Below are 15,763 nucleotides of genomic sequence, written 5' to 3'. Positions count from 1 at the left end.
CTCAGAAAGGCGGTAGCAGAGCCAGGCACGTCTGCCTGTGCAGCCCCTAAACGTGCATGTGCATGGTGGTACTTGTGTCAAGCCTAAAAGAAACCTTGTTTTTAATGCTAGTATTCTGTGAAATCAGTAGGCTTGGGCTGCAACCCGCAATGGTGCTGCTCCAGGCAGCCTTTGTGGCATCTGGGAGTAGGGGGAGTGAGCAGCTTCCTGAGCAGAATAGGTCTCCTGTGCTGTCTTTAAGCTTTTCAAAGCATGAATGAGCTGGGGGCTGTTGCCAAACTAGGGCACTTGAGTGTCTGACAGAGCTAAGGAGCAGAGGAGAGAGCATGCTCCTATATTACAGCATTTCTTCCTGTCACACTGTTTTTTTTCAGTGTCTTGTGTCAAAGAGAACCAAGAGGGTGTTTGTTCTCTCTCATAGGGTGGTAATGCAGACACGGGTTCTTCACCCTGAGATTCACAGGGTCAGAGGGGGATAGAGGAGCTGTTGCTTTAGAGGAACAAAGCTCTGCCAGGTGTGTGTGGAGGGTCTTCACCAGTTACCTCCCCAGACTTCTTACAATGTAAAACGGCCTGTCAGTTCACTACTCATGGGACTCCTCTGAATCTATTTAGCAATTCCTACAGTAGCACCTATCTTTCTCCATTATCTGTTGTTTCTTTGCTTTTGTTGTTTCTTTTGTCCGTGGTCTTCCGTGGGAGCTCTTCCCAACCTCTGGAGAATGGCAAGGCCAGCAAAGGGCCAGGCTGGTGTAAGGGACAGAGATGGGCCAGCTGGGTCTCAGGCAAGTGAAGTCAGTAAGACTGCCAGGCAAAGAAGTAATGGATTTTCTATAACGTGGACAAGTCTATAATATGTTCTTTATGGCTATGTCCTCTGGGATTGACAGATCTATGTGTGGTGTGGTGAGTGGAAAATTCACAGCTAGGTGGTTAAGGCAATGAAAGGGGTGTGTTCCAAGGGATATTTGCCCTTGATGCTCCTCCAGTACAGAATCAAATGTAAAATCCCTCCAGGTTTGCATGCAGCATCACTTTGTTTTCCTTGTCTCCTCTCCAGAACTGGTCAGGAATGAAGTGCCAATTCAAACTGCTGCGCATGGCTGTTGCCTTGATCTGTAGTAAGTATCATGCAATACTTGGCACACATGCAATCCTGTCTTGTTTGTCCTTGTCATAAGGGTTTGTGCTGATTCAGGGTGTTTTGGCTTTGCAGCAGTTTTGGTAGGAACTTGCAGCTGGACCTTCTGGCAGCAGAAACCACATCACTCTCAAATGCAGATTTTGGCTTTCAACACAAGCATTTGTAAATGAGGATTTGTTGTTAGCCAGCATCTGTAGCTTGTGGCATTTGTGAAGATCTGGGACTTAAGCATCTCGCCTTTGAATTCACAAACAAGCAGTGCTTTCATAATGCTCATGTATAGGCATCCTAGAGCACTTTCTATCTGGGATGGCAACCACATTATACGCATATTAATGAATTATATTCCAGACGTATCCAATCCCTCGGGTGGCATGATAAGGGAAACTAAGCTTCTGTTCATCACAGACAATTGTCTTCAAAGTCTAACTCGGGGGGAGGCCTTTTTTTATGGTTTTGATATAAATTTTGGAATGGGAATATTCCTTCACCTGTCTGCTCTTCCACAAGGCCAGACCACTTACCCATCCACTGGGGAGACCTCATCTCAGTGTGCCTTACACAACTGTGGCTTCCCAGCTCCCCTGTGCTCACTATACCAGGCGGTTTCTCTTTTATTCTGTCTCTTCAGGGCTGTAGCATTGCCTGCAAGATGGACTTGAGAAGGAATAGACTTGTACAATTAATTTGTTCTTCCTTTTTTTGTTCCAGTGAGTTTTGAATTTGGAAGAGCTGTGTGGCTGCGATTCCACCCCTCTGCTTACCCTCCATGCCCACACCCCAGCTTCATGGCTCACCTGGGAGGGGTGATGGTTGGAATCACCCTTGGAGTTGTCATCTTGAGGAACTATGAGCAGAGACTTCAAGATCAGACTTTATGGTGGATCTTCCTTTCTATTTATCTCATTTTCGTGTTGTTTGCCATCTTCTGGAACATTTTTGCCTACAGCCTGTTGGATCTGAAACTACCTCCCCCTCCTTGAATGCATGGGACAGAAACCTCTGGAGAGCAGAAGTCATCTGCCAGCTAAGTTATATGAGCCAAGATGGAGGATCTATTTTTCTATTTAGCTTAGGGGAGGATGATTATTTTGAACACAAGTGTGTGCTGAAGGAGACACTTAAAGATCTCACTAGTGAATGGATTGATCTGTTTGTTCATAAATCTAGCAGGCACTGTGCTGCCTGGTCTGGACCCTGCAGTTTCTTCACTGCCGGGGCTCCCACTGGGCAGCTTGAAACTGGGCATTTATCACTTGGTTTGTTAGCACACATCAATATTTTGTATGGGATATTTGCATTTTCCAAGTCAGTGTTGGAATTGCAGCCAGTTGTTGAATGAATCTCCTCAAAGTTACTGAACACTAGAAGGGAAAAAGAGCAGTCAATTACTAACTAGAGATTTGCACGGTACTCACAAGGCAGATTGGATTTGGTTTCTACGGATACGTCTGACTGTTCAGCCATACCAGTGCCACTGTCTAATTACTTGAATGATTCCTTAATGAAAATTAAGCCTCTGGTGAAACCTGTCTTACTCACCTTTCAAAGGGGTCAGCAAATCTTGACCACCCAAAGCGGTGGAGACTGGTCTTCAACTACAGGTCATACGCAATTGCACTATAAACCTTGAGAACTCTTTAGAGTAATATGGACACTCACCCAGAGGTGACTTTTACTGTGCATATTTTGTTTGATTTTTATTTCCTCCCCCCAGCCTGTTGTAGCTAAAGGGTGTGACTGGGGTTTCTTACTGGGGGATGGAGAAAAGAAGGGCAAATGTTTATTTGTGGTTTTATCGGTTGACAATCAGGTGCTGCTTTCTTCTCACTTTGTTTCTAGACATATTGTTGTAACAACACGTGGCCTGTAACACTCTTCCAGCAGGCTCTTGCTGTGTAAGTGGGACCTGGATCACCCGCAGCAGCACAGGGTGGGAGCTGTCTGGGCTTTAGCGCCACGCAGTCTGATTGGTGCCAGGTTTGTCCACTCAAGTCAGTGGAGTCAAATGAGGTTTTATACCGCCGTTTTCAACCTGAAGTGGAAAGCTTGTTACAGTGATCATTGTGAAAATGATAAAGCTGATTTTAAATTGACTGCTATGTTTTGAGGAAGGCAAGTATTTCTGAGGCAATGGAAGATCAGGGGCTCCAAGCAGCAGTCAGCTGTAGTGATGCCTTTTTGCTTAGCATAGGTCATGCCCAGGTTTTAGGAATCTGGTCTGCAGCACAGCCCATACAGCAGCATGATGCATGCTGCCTGCATGGACCTGGGGGCCAGACTGGAATGTCTGTATGGTGCATGCCTCTGTAAGGTGTTGTTATGCTTCTCACTTTAGAGAGCTGCCAAACCACAGCTGAGAAATATGGATGCCTTCCTTTTCTCCCCCCCTACGCCCACCCAGTTTGGCCTATACTAGCTCCTTTTTTTTCCTTTTTCTGTTTGCATGTTGGTGCCCAGCCACCAGAGCCTTCCATAGCACATCTCATGGGCAGTGTAGCAGTTAGGTTTTCTCTGTAGCAAAGGGTTTCTGTATCATGGGCATTATTCTCTCATCTGTGTAAATGGTGCTGCCAGATGATACAACAAACTAGTGGGAGCTTGGCTTTCTAGAGGGGAAATTCTTGAGAATTCATCAGCTGTCCACTTATTTGCCTTTATAGGAAAAATCTCTCTGGAAGGCTGAAGTTCTCCCACAGTATCTGCTAGTAAAAATCCTGTTGCCTCAGTGAAAGAGAAAGGGGAGAAGGAAAGTGTTTCTACAACCTGGAATGAGTCTTGTCTGCAAAAGGAACAAGTTTTGCCATCTTTGTGCACAGAAATGGAGTCTCTGAGGGCAATTGCACCTTTGTTGTTCTGCATGGCTGGCATGTTGTTCATGGGCCCTCAGATCAAGGTACAAAGGTCAGAACTCCATTCATTTCAAAGAAGAGGACTGATCCCTATTCTATTTTTATCTCTGCAGTTTGGGTCCAGCTCAGAGTAGTCATAAGAGTTTACATGTGTTGCTTCAGGTCAGGAGCTTGCCAGCGAGTTTCATACTGGTGGAGACATAGGGAAACAGGAAGTTGGGGGACTAGAATACTGAGGAAAGCATGGCTAATGCATAAGGAGGATATTCCTTTCCTCACCTGTTATGAATCCTTTCTGATTGCAGATGCCTTTAAACCAAAGCTGAGCAGGAAGTGAGAGTTTCCCTGCAAGTTCTCTTAAACCTTTGAAATTCTAGGTAGAAAATGTTAATAAATCCCAGATTATTTTGTCTATAATTTGTCAGAGTACAGTATGCACCAATTAACTTTAATTTTTGGTTTCTTAGCCAAAAGCTACTTAATACCCATCAGTTTCTTCCCAGGAAAACTTTCTGTGCCTGCCAATGATGTGCTCTGTGGTGAAGCAGCAAGCTACAGATTTGAGGGCTGCCACTTTCTTCATCAGCCTCACCCTGGCCAATATATCTTTGCCTTTGCTCAGGAGAATGAGGGAGCTGCATAGGTAGTACAGGTGCCCTTCTTTCTTCCTTCATCTATAAGTAAACATAGTTTACATGAACTAATTTACAAGAAAATTACAAAACCCTCACTTTGAGCTTTTGACTTTTTCTCTTAAACTGTTGTTCATCTTTGCAACTTTCATTCCTGTCGTCCCATGCCCTGTCTGAGGAAATTTACAAGCAACCCTTGGGATCAGAAAGGTCAGACTTCAGAACAGCACTAGATTTATTCTGAAGAAATGAAACCCTCTCACATTCCTGTTCATCAGAGCTGAAATGTCTCCCCTTATATAGAGCAGGTCATATGCAGAGCCTGTAATACTGCTCCTGACTCCATAAGCTGATAGATTGTTAGCAGACAAAGTGCTTAAGTTTTTATAATTGTTTATATCACTAAACTGATATTGTGAAAATTTGTTATATTTTTACAGAGTATCAGGAAACCCAGTTACATTGTTTTCTAATGCACCCAGGAGTGCCACAGTGCTGCAGCGCCAGAGAGCTAACAGCAAACAGGCTTTTCTTTTACCTCCAGATGTCCTTGATGCTGCTGGCTTATGTCAGAGCTTTAATATTCTCCATCCTGCTCATTTGTGGTTCCAACTTATCACAGTCAGCAATGTGTTCCTGAAGGAACCATCCACTGAGGGACTGCTTTTGGTGATTGTTTTGGTCTTATTTCAGATGCTGACAGGATTTTACATGAATTGGATAAAATATGAATCTTTTGTGTGGATATGAAGTGCCAGAGAGAAAGACAAGGACTGTTACCAATGCACAGATTTGAGACAGCGCGCGTTAGAGGAAGCTATTTTATGCCTGTGTCCTTGAATGAGGACACAGCACATGGAAAAAAAGCCGTTTCTGTGCTGGACTTCCCACTTAGTAAGTATATTGCAGCACTGGTCCAGAGAGGATGGGTGCAGGGAGCAGTAGCGCAGCCTGGGGTGCTGGTTGTACAGCTCCTTCAGGGACACCTGCCGGCCGCAGGGAGACAGCACAGACGGGGTCCAACTCAAAGCCTTTTACTGATCTCTCATCCAAGACGAGACCTGAGAAGTAGCTCAGACAGCTATGGGAAAGAGGGTGGCAGAGAAACTGGTAGAGCAACGTCCGTGGGACTTGCAAATGGCACTTTTATTCCTAAATATTTGGATGCAGGTAGAGATTAATTTTGCACACATCAGTAATTCTATAAGGAGATGGGGAGGGTTCAAATGGAGTGATGGGAGAGGAGCTTACCAGAAACAATCTCTGCGTGAGGTGTAGAGTAGTAGAAGTGATGAATTCACTCTTGAGTTTTTAAGCCAACATTTCACGACATTTTTATCCCCATTAGTTAATGGGGAAGATTAGCACTTATGTGGCATATTGTGTTTCTTCAGTACTTGCTCTTTTAGCAGGAGGAAGTATTTTATCAATGGAGAAGGGGGAGGCCAGAGAAATTTTCATTCTCTGAGGTTGCTGTAGTAGAAATAAAGCTTAGGGATTCTGTGTCCCAAGACCTTGCTCCTTCTGAGGATTTTAATGCCCTTATGCTTTAAATTGATTAGATAGTTTCAATTTGAATTAGTTATAAAGAATAGAATCTGACACATTTAGAGCTGAGACAAAAATAACAGCTATCTGCTGACCTTACAAGACAGCTGCTGTTTTGTGCCAATATTTAGTCTCGCAGGATCGTGGGTAGGATTTTCACACATACTTCAGTGAGTAAAGAACTTGGTTTATCCATTTATATGGATTCAAGCTCAGCCCAGTTGCTCTGGAAACCCCATCCACTGGCTTTACCTGAAGTGAAACTGGAAAATATGAATGCAGTTCAACACCAGCAACCTCTGGAGGCAAACTAGGATCCAGAGAACAAAAGCACTTCTGGGATTTTAGCCTCTTTTCTCAATATCACTGCTGTTGTGTTTCTTTTATAGTAGTGGCTGCTTCACAGTGTTCTGTAACGTGGCTCAAAAATTCCTTCTGTGATCACTGAAGCTGAGAGCTGGTTGTAAATGAAAACAGTGCAGCTGTATAAAGAAAGAATCACATGTAAGACAGAAACAAAGCTTGTTTAAAGGTAAATGTATTTGTAATGTCACTATTAATAGCTTTTAATTGGAAAAAGTTTTCTAATGAGGTATTTTTGAAATGCCAGAAAACTTATGTTTCAGGGTACTTTATGATACAGAGCACAAAATATTCTGCAGGCCTCATTTAAGTAGCAAAAAAAAAATTAATTTCCAGTGAGCTTAATAGATATGTTAGTCACTGGCTGTCTCCTGACTCCCCCAGGGTGTCTGATTAGTTTGCAAATAAAGCTAGACTTGTGCAGCTTTTCTTTTGCTTACACTACTAATCTTAACAACACATCCAAATGTTAAACACAAAGCACTAAACAATGTAATTTTCTGCCTTAAAATACTGAACAAATGTTACTTGCCTGTTAAGGTCAAGTAAAACAATTATATTTGCAAGGTAACACGCTATGATATGTTTCCAAATATTTTTGTATTGTGTATGTTCTGTATATTTTTGTTGTAACAGTATTATTTGAGTGCAGAATCCATTAAATTTTTTTGTTGGTGGATTTTTTGGTTTTGTTTCTTTTTTAATCAAATAGAGCTGGTTTACATCACGTGCCAAAAATCAACCAAGAAAAAACTTTCAGAGACAATTTTTAAGTTTGTCTACAGTCTGATAAAACGGTACTGAACTGCTGCTTTATTTCTCCATGAGGTATAACAAGGACACAGAAATGGCTTCTGACTGGTATTAAAAATTCAGGTCTTGTCCCACTATTTAACAACTGAAGCTTTAAAGCAGTAGTGACCTCAAAACTGAGGGGAAGTTGAAGACCAAATACATTAGACTATTTTAAAAAAAATTGGGGAGCTAGGGGGTGAAAGGTTGTTGTCTTTTAACATTAGACTTAAAATCTCAGAGCCAATATATTCTCATCTCTTGATCCCATAGTGAAAACAATGTATCCAGGAGGTTCTGCAGCATATCTCTGAATGATTTAGTTGTTAAATAAAAGGGGAAGGCTTATTTTGAAAAATGTTTTGTGTTTTTGTTGGGAACTATTGTGTTAAAGTATAAGTTGAAGAAATGAAAATGTAACTAGCAGCAGTCCCTGCCAGATTTGTTACTCCTAAGGGGAGGCAGACTACTGCTGCCATATGCAGGACTCAACTCTTGGTAGTAGTTTTCTGCGTTTAATTGAGCTTTGAGGCACTTAAAGTTTTTTATTCACTAGTTGAGGAATTTCTGCAAAAGGGTAAGTAAGGTAGATTTTATCTATTTGTGTCTGTTAGTTAGTACAGGAACTGGTGTCTGTTAACGCTATATATTTTTCTAGCTGGTTAAAATAATTTTAGAAAGGCAAACTGAAGGACAGAAATATTACCAATTCCAGAAAATCTGTTGCAGGAAAGGAGCCAAAAGTTGGCAGCCTTGAGACTTACCCTTGATCATACAAACTCATACAACTCATTATTTTATTCCCATAACTCTAATCATATGCTGTATAGTAAGCACTGCTCTTAAGTGTTGGAAAGAGAAATACTTATTGGTTTATGTGCTACTTCTCAGAGGGAGGGAGGGAGAGACAGAAACAAAAAAAGAAGAAACCAGACCCCGATCTTTCAACTTGTGAGAAGTCTGTCAGCTAAAGGTAAACTTGCATTCTTAACATAAGTCTGGTTTGCTGTCCCCTCCTCTCCCCCCTGTCTCCCAAGGGTTTTAAATCTAATCCTAAAAACTGCAGTATGAATCTTACAGGTTTGAAAATTAAGCAAAATAGCAAAGTCAGTGTAAAGCTGATAAAAGCAAAGTGATGTTAAAACAAAGGCTGCAGAAAGCAGTTTTATTTTTCATGCCAGCCACCTTCCGCACTAGCAAAATTCAACAAAAGCAATTTGCAACAGGAGAAGCTGTTACTGCAGCTTTCCAGTTGTCCTTTTTTTTTTATAAGAGAGTGTAAATTCAGTGGGACTGATACTGATCAACTCATTACCTTGTAGAGGAGAAGCCTGAACTACAGTAAGGGAAGTTTTATAGGTGAAGGTGAAAAATATTAATTGGATTTTAAAGTAGTATGTGATCATTGATATAGCAAATAAAATAAAAATCTAATATAAATGAGTGTAGTACAGGTTACAGAATAATAAGATAACTCAGGTTATTGTGTTAATTGTGTGAATGAACTGTTTTAAAAGGAAACATCAAGGACAACACTCATTTGTAATTTACTGTAGACACACTACTAAGGATTTTAATACCTTTTATTGTAAGCCTTATTACAGGTCCAACACAGCACTGTCACTGGAAAGCTTTTGACTTATCACAGTATACAGGACTGGCAGAACAAACAAACTTAACTGCATCAGGGAGACTGTTATAGTTGGTGTTTCAGGCCTTGAATGGGAGAGTTGTTCAAATGTTCCAAGTTAGGCATTCAAACACCCTCTGCTGCAAAGGAAAGCAATAGGCACTTTTGCTTATATCAGATTGCAGAAATAGTTCTTAATTATATGGTCACCCAGAGACCTTGCCAGTTTTGATTCCATCTGTAGGCAGATATTCAAGTATTCTATTGTCTAAATGTCCCATGATGTGGATAAGAATTCATTGCTGAAATACAGTCAAGTGTTTTCAAGTCTGAATAATTAATTTGGAAACTTAGTTTACTTTGATTTCTGACAAAGCTTCTATTAAGTTAATATTGCACCTATAAAATCTTCAGAATTAATTATTCACTACTAGAAAACATGATTATTTTCAATTTTGCAAATTGGGTACTAGGAATGTACAAAGAAGATCTCGATCACAAAAAATGCAAACTAATGAAGAATTCAATTCATCATCTAGCCTGGGAATTTAACATGCCAGACCAGCACGTTATATATAATATGTTTACATCAATAGAAGCACATACAAACTGATTCCTAAAACTCTGTTCAGTCTTCAGGCAATACTGTTTCCTATCAATTAACAAGGTGCTTATTTAGTAGGAGAACGAACTGCTGCTTTGAAAATAGAATGTAGAAACTAGCTACAGACTTGTTACCCATGTTGAAGAGACAATGACGAACTCATTGTTATGATTTATCCAAATGTTTGTGCTTCTTTTTCTATTAAAACTAACCAGATCTTAATGATTAGACATGATAATTTCAAATATATTTTAAATATCTAAAACACCAAAATGCTTGTGAGCTAAGGAAATTTTTTCTTTTTCATACAGTGACAGTAAAAACAAATGTCATGACTTCCTCAGAAAAAGAACAAGTCATTTGGAGAATCCAGTAAGCACTGAAAACTATGCATGAGTTTGTAAGATCTGGTGTAAATCACATTAAAACACGTTTACACTTTTTAATGTGTAAATCACATTAAAAAAAAAGCTCATGCTACTTTCTCAAAAAAAATAAGTAGCTGAAATTGCAACTTAGGTTTGAGTTGGGTAATACTTTTAAATATAAATTAAAATTTCTCCAATAGTGAAACTAAGCTGCAAAGAAGAAATTAATGATTTATACAATACCCTCCAACAAGTGTCGAATAATTAAGATAATTTTAAGCCACTGCTGTTTCTCTCATGAATTCCTCAAGGACAGTCACTACATTTCTGGCTTCCGGCATTTCTGCATGTTCTACTTTAACAATCTTCAAAAGAATGTCTCCACTGCCACAGTTCTTTAAAAACATGTAACACTTGAACAAGGCGTAGTGGTTCATTTCAGCCTGTCGAATAAACCTCTTCAGGTTGTTAATGTCTTGTATAGCCTGGAAAGACAGTTATTGAGAATTTTCTTATCCTTCTACATGGAAAGAAAACAACGTAGAAAAGTGCAGGAAGAATAGCAGTACAAGCAAAACAATTCTACATTGTTACTCAAGAGTAACATAAGAATTTAGTGAGTAATGTCATCGATGGGTATTACCACTATTACTCTAACAATGCAGAAGGTGTGGACATTATCGAGTTGCAGTACCAAGCATTTACCTCTCCTATTATGACGGGTCACTTAAGTTTAAAAAACTCAATGCATATTACCCAATTATACAATACTATGTGTACAAAGCTCAAACTAACAGTATTATAAGGAGAAAAAAAAAAAACAAAACTTATTTTAAATAGGAGAAAAGGCCATTGGAGTACTTGCTGAAGAAACTTTCATGCTGCTTTACATTCTAGTCTTGTCAACTACAGTAAGCCAGTTCTAAAACTAAACTTTAGAGGTAACCAGTCAATGATATACAGACATTGTAAGTAACCTAAAACTCTACTTTGGTGCAAAAGCAATAACCTCGTCCCTCAATAACCCAATGTCTGTTCCAAGTCTTTAACAAATACAAACAGTTACCTTCAATTTAAAGTTTTCCAAAATCTGCCGGAAGAGAAATGGATTTCCACCTTCAGCACCGTTTACAAAAGCATGCATCCAGTCCTCACAAAATCTGTTGCTTCCTGTTGTGTGTTCAGGAACACAGAGATGAGCAAAGAGGAAATGGGCTCAACATAGACATATAACTGCATTCACATTGTTTAAGTGCTCTGTATGTCAAATGATAATAATATACCTGGGCCAGGAATTAAGACTTGAGAAAAACAGTACATGTAGAAAAGCAAACATAGATACAGCGATTATATGAAATTTTTTTCTGATTGTTGAATTCACAACTTTTTTGTTTTTCTGGTTGGATTTTTGACAATCATTTTGCAGCTTCCATGAAGTGTGAAAATCATAGTTTCATGGTCTGTAAACTACAACAGGTAAAAAAAAAATTCCTCTGCTAACTCACAGGTAAACAGGTGTTCTAGTTTCCAGACATAATCCAGACTTTCTGGCCATAAATCTGTGAGCTGCTGAATATCCTCAACTATTTCTAATGTCAAGGGTTCTCAGCAGCTGAGGGATAAAGGGGGATATAACAGCTGTAATCTCACCTGCATTATGCAGCTGAGGCTGGGGTCCACTACAGTCTATAATCATTGACTTGTGCTGTTCCTCAGTCATGGCAATGCACAAGGAGGTCATTGTGCCTTCCTGAACAAGTCCTTGGAGACTGGCAGCTGCCAGAAACCTGACACAAAAAGCTCTTGTGAACTGCTTGTTTCTATAGTTTAAGAACAGCAAGAACAGGAAGGAGTCATACAAAAAAGCCAAGTTATTCACAGGTACCTTAATCTCAAAGTATCCTTACCTGTTAATGTCTTTTTCTGTTCTTTCATCTGCATTTTTTACTTCCACAGGAGTATAACTCAATGCCTTATAATAAAGAAACAAAAGTTAAAAAGCTAGATGCATCTTGGAGATTACTTCCATTGCTACATTGTAGCTACTAGCAATAAACGTTTAACATCGTACTTTTAAATTTACTGTTTTCAGAGTAAGAATAGAAAGGAAATATTCCATATCATAATCATTGCAGCTGGCTTTGCATTCAGAAGAAATACAGTGGTTACACTTTATTAGCTATTCCATCCAAAATCTTCTTAAACTCATGGGCTAATGCTAGGATTAATTTTATTTTTTGTACCAGGGAATTACATGAAGCCTACAGGCAATGTAACAGCCCTTCTGACTCACGGGGATTATAGCAAGGTCAGCTTGCTCATACCATGTCTAGTTTTCTCATTCTACTTATACCTTGGACACTACTAAAGGATCTAAAATTAGTTAACTACAAAAATTACAGTTTATTGATTCTTGATGCAAAAAATTGCTAAGTATCCTTAGCAATAAAGCAGGAAGAAAGAACTTGTCCTGAACTTTAAAACAAACGGTGTTCCTTATTTACTCCTGTTTGAGAAAGCAAATGTAAGAAATATTTTAAACACATTACAGTCACTGAGATGTCTTTTGAGCCCTTTTTAGATACCCAGTTTGAAATACACTTACAGCATGTAACAAGAAGGCAAGTTTCTCCTGGAAGAGCTGTACTACTCTTTGAATAGGGCATATGGAATTCTCAAACCAGCTTCTCAAATAGGGGTTAACATAGGTCTCCAAGGTTTTTTGCTGTAAAAAGTTGAAACATCAAAGCTTTTAACTACAAATTAGAAGCCCGTTAATAATCTATCCAACATAAAATATTTGGATATCAAAACCTTTTTCATTTCAAACAATACTAGATTAAAATAATGAGTTTGACATTTAAAGCTACAGCTTTTGGAATATAAGCTACAATGGTTTTCACGTTTCAAGAAGTAGAAAAATCTGCAATATATTAGGAGTTCTACTGAGCAAACAGCATGCACCAGCAGACAGGACGAAACAGTAACTTCAAACACATAGTTTCTATTAGAAGAATTGCGACAAGACCCATCAATAAGAATCCTTCCTTAATGTTAAGAAGTGGTAAGAATCTAGGTGGACGTGGATAACTTTCCTGTAGACCATTATATTTTATTAGTCAGTCTTCTCTCTCACGTTAGCTGCAAGTAACCTTTGAGCAATTTATGACTGGCACAAAAAAATCCCTTTTTTTTCCCTTCTAAGCTGCGTGGCTGTCAGTACTTTAGACATTCACAATCTCTACAGTGGAGCTAGTACCTATCTCTCCCAGAGTTTTGTCTCTATATAATTCTTCTGGATCGCTTGAGTAATAAATTTGTTTAAAAAGTCATATTCACTGCTTTAAAAAAAGAACTTACCTCCACATCAAGGTTTAGCTTCAGACTTTGAATGTATTTGTCCAGCTCAAGTCTGAAAGTATCTTCTTAAGGAAAGTAAGATACATCAGCTCAAATCTGTATTTTGCCCTTTCAGGATATGGTTGTTACTGACATTTTCAGTTATGCACTGGAACATATGCACAAATGGGCTCATTTCAAGCAGGAAATGGACAAGAAGAGAACATCGTTTTTACATCATTTCTCTCTTCACACAGATAAGGTAAGGATATAGTTCCAGACCTTTCTCTGAGCCACCCAGGAAACAAACCACATATTCTGCAGCATTTATGTCCGATTCCAGTATTGGTGTTTCTAGAAGATTTTCTTGTTTCAAAAGACAGTAATAACAGCCAACTTTACATTCTGGTATGCTGTGCAGTAAAAAAAAAAAAAAAAAAAAAAAAAAAAGTTAAAGGTACATTACTTTAAATTAACGTGCAAGCTGGACATATGACTTCTATGAATAATTTTCACCCCCAGCACAGGTGGCTCCCATAGTCACATACCGAACTGTCTTAGACCTTCTCTTTTTTCATTCTATAGTACACTAAGAGTAGTTTAATAGGAAATAGTCGTAAATACTGGTAATAGTTTTTAAATACTGAAGCCATAAATTATTTACTATGAAAGTTTTCTCAAAGCTACCCAGAAAAAGAGAAAAGTACCATTTGCGTACCGCTGTTATTAACAGCAGCAATAGACTGAGAACATGCAATTACAACTAAACTTAAGTGCAAAAGTAGATAGCAAGATGTGCAATGCTGTCAGTGTTTCCTACAACTTCTCATTCATAAATAATTTAAAAGTCATATTTTACCTCAAATCCACAGATGCTACATTCCCCATCCCTTCAAAAAGGGCTCCTTTAGTCAGACGTTTAGCAATAAAACTACGGAATTCAGTTTCTGCTTCAGTTGGTAAGTTTGTGTCCAGCAAGGTGAGACTTTAAAAAGCAAGATGAAATCATTAGCAAAAAGCAAATATAACTGTTTTCATAGAATCATAGAATGTGGTTTTGTTTCTCTAAACAAGAGCAGATCTGCTTGCAGTCATCTGCTTCTAGAAGGGAGACCACTGTGATCTCTCCCTGGCTTACAGATAACTCGCTCTGTGACTTCTGGCCCATTAGGAATGCATTCAGTGGTTTGTCCACTAGACCAGAAGTCTGGAGCTGTGGTGTCAGCTGATGCTGAGCTCCTGAGCACCTATGACAAAGTCACTGACTGGTCCTCTTCATTTCTATTTCCATAGTTGTAACAGAGCAACAACCATATTGCACAGCTTGTAGAACGATAACTTGTCAAACTAAAATTGGTTACAATTTGTAGTTATCTGTTATCTGCATAAAGACACCAATATGGCAAAGACATCAAAATGGGATGTAGTAGATGATTACACACTTCTGCAGAGTGGCTTTACCTGAAATCCTCACTGGAGGGTGTCTCTGCTGCTGCACTGCCGGGACTGCCATCCCCACTGTCTGCTCCCTGCCGTGAAGATCTTAAAATCAAGGAATTCTTATCAGCCTTATTTTTTTTTTTTTTTCACAGCCACAACATACAGGCAGAACAGGCAGCGGGGAAAGGTACTGCCTGGGGGCGTTTTAAAGCGGGAGCAGGAAACGAGAATATTATCAGAGGAGGAAAAAATATAAAAAAATCTTGTGCAAGAGAAGCGAAAAAAAGCGAAATCGAGCATCTGGGAACAGACGAGGCCTGGAAACGGCCTCCCCGCGGGGCGGACCCGGCCCCTCACCTGCGGCTCCGGTAGCCGTAGAGGCTGTGGTAGGTGCTGCCGTGCCGCTCCGGCCGCCGCTCCTCTCCGGTGCCGCCCTCCTCGCTGCTCTCCAGCTCCCGCTCCTCGCCGTCCGGCAGCGCCGGCAGCATCCCGAGCCCGACCCCGACCCCGGCCCCCGCCGCGCCTCAGCCGCCACCGCTCCCCGCCCCTGAGGCCGGGCGGGGAAGGGGCGGGCAGCCCGCGGGGCTGCGCCTCAGCTCGTCGTGCCCGCCCCGTGAGGCGGTAACGAACCGGGACCGTTAGAGCCCGGCGGCTGGGGGGAAGCTGCTGCCCGGCGGGCGCTGCGGCTGCTGCGTTAGTGCCATTTATTGAAGAACACGAGGGGAACCATAAGGAACCCGGGCCAGTAAACTTTCATCACAGCCCAAACCCCTACAAGGAGCGGTTTAAGAGCGAACGGCTTCTTGCCTGCTCCGCTTGGACAGAGAAAAACCCCAAACCCAAGAATTTATCACTAACACCAAGCAGGGAAGTGCGAAAGACCCCCGCCGATCCCTCAGGCGAGGCTGAGACAAAATGGCGGCCGCACTGTCCCGTCACGGCCCCTTCCCTCTGCCCCCCTTCCCCGCCGCGCGGCATGCCGGGACCGCCGGGCTGCGGCGGGCACAGCCTGCGCGCGTCACGTGGGCCGCCCCCTCCCTCCCGCCTCGCC

General features: G+C 40.8%; 2 protein-coding genes across 11 annotated transcripts in view; one reads left to right on the top strand and one right to left on the bottom strand.

Moving 5' to 3' along the window:
* RHBDL3 (rhomboid like 3) overlaps window positions 1–7,218 on the top strand; it is a gene marked incomplete at its 5' end in the record, with an annotated part of 71,576 nt that extends 64,358 nt beyond the window's left edge. For 7 of the 8 annotated variants that reach the window (XM_084491913.1, XM_084491910.1, XM_084491912.1 and 4 more), the window contains 2 exons: window positions 1,061–1,121; window positions 1,856–7,218. In XM_084491913.1, the coding sequence (XP_084348039.1) occupies window positions 1,061–1,121; window positions 1,856–2,127 (333 nt within the window). In that variant the 3' untranslated portion in view covers window positions 2,128–7,218. The remainder of the gene's footprint in view (window positions 1–1,060; window positions 1,122–1,855) is intronic. The other variant, XR_014684524.1, reaches the window with a different exon arrangement.
* On the bottom strand, window positions 5,754–15,653 carry LOC311420735 (protein Njmu-R1). Of its 3 annotated transcripts, none has more exons than XM_084491917.1 (11): window positions 15,070–15,653; window positions 14,734–14,814; window positions 14,132–14,257; window positions 13,545–13,685; window positions 13,294–13,351; window positions 12,539–12,658; window positions 11,841–11,905; window positions 11,584–11,720; window positions 11,000–11,103; window positions 10,177–10,418; window positions 5,754–6,658 (listed from the first exon to the last, which is right to left on the bottom strand). In XM_084491917.1, exons 1-10 carry the CDS (start codon window positions 15,198–15,200, stop codon window positions 10,209–10,211), a joined length of 1,173 nt encoding a protein of 390 aa, XP_084348043.1. In that variant the 5' UTR covers window positions 15,201–15,653; the 3' UTR covers window positions 5,754–6,658; window positions 10,177–10,208. The 3 variants fall into 3 exon arrangements, with proteins under 3 accessions (XP_084348043.1, XP_084348042.1, XP_084348041.1); XM_084491916.1 differs by lacking the exon at window positions 5,754–6,658 and adding an exon at window positions 8,897–9,101; XM_084491915.1 differs by lacking the exon at window positions 5,754–6,658 and having other exon boundaries at window positions 8,897–10,418.
* Window positions 15,654–15,763: the final 110 nt, after the last annotated feature.

Source organism: Aythya ferina (assembly GCF_964211825.1).
Source record: "Aythya ferina genome assembly, chromosome: 18".
Lineage (NCBI taxonomy): Eukaryota > Metazoa > Chordata > Aves > Anseriformes > Anatidae > Aythya > Aythya ferina.
Note: the sequence above shows the minus strand (reverse complement) of the source record. Positions and strands in the feature narration are given on the sequence as shown.

What these genes read in the sequence shown, in the direction of transcription:
- LOC311420735 (XM_084491917.1), bottom strand. Translation starts at nt 15,200, where the DNA reads ATGCTGCCGGCGCTGCCGGACGGCGAGGAGCGGGAGCTGGAGAGCAGC. An exon ending in TCAGAGAAAGGTCTGGAACT is followed by an intron (nt 13,352 to 13,544) that starts ATATCCTTACCT and finishes TTAAGAAGATAC; the next exon opens with TTTCAGACTTGAGCTGGACA. An exon ending in ACAGAAAAAGACATTAACAG is followed by an intron (nt 11,721 to 11,840) that starts GTAAGGATACTT and finishes TTTTTGTGTCAG; the next exon opens with GTTTCTGGCAGCTGCCAGTC.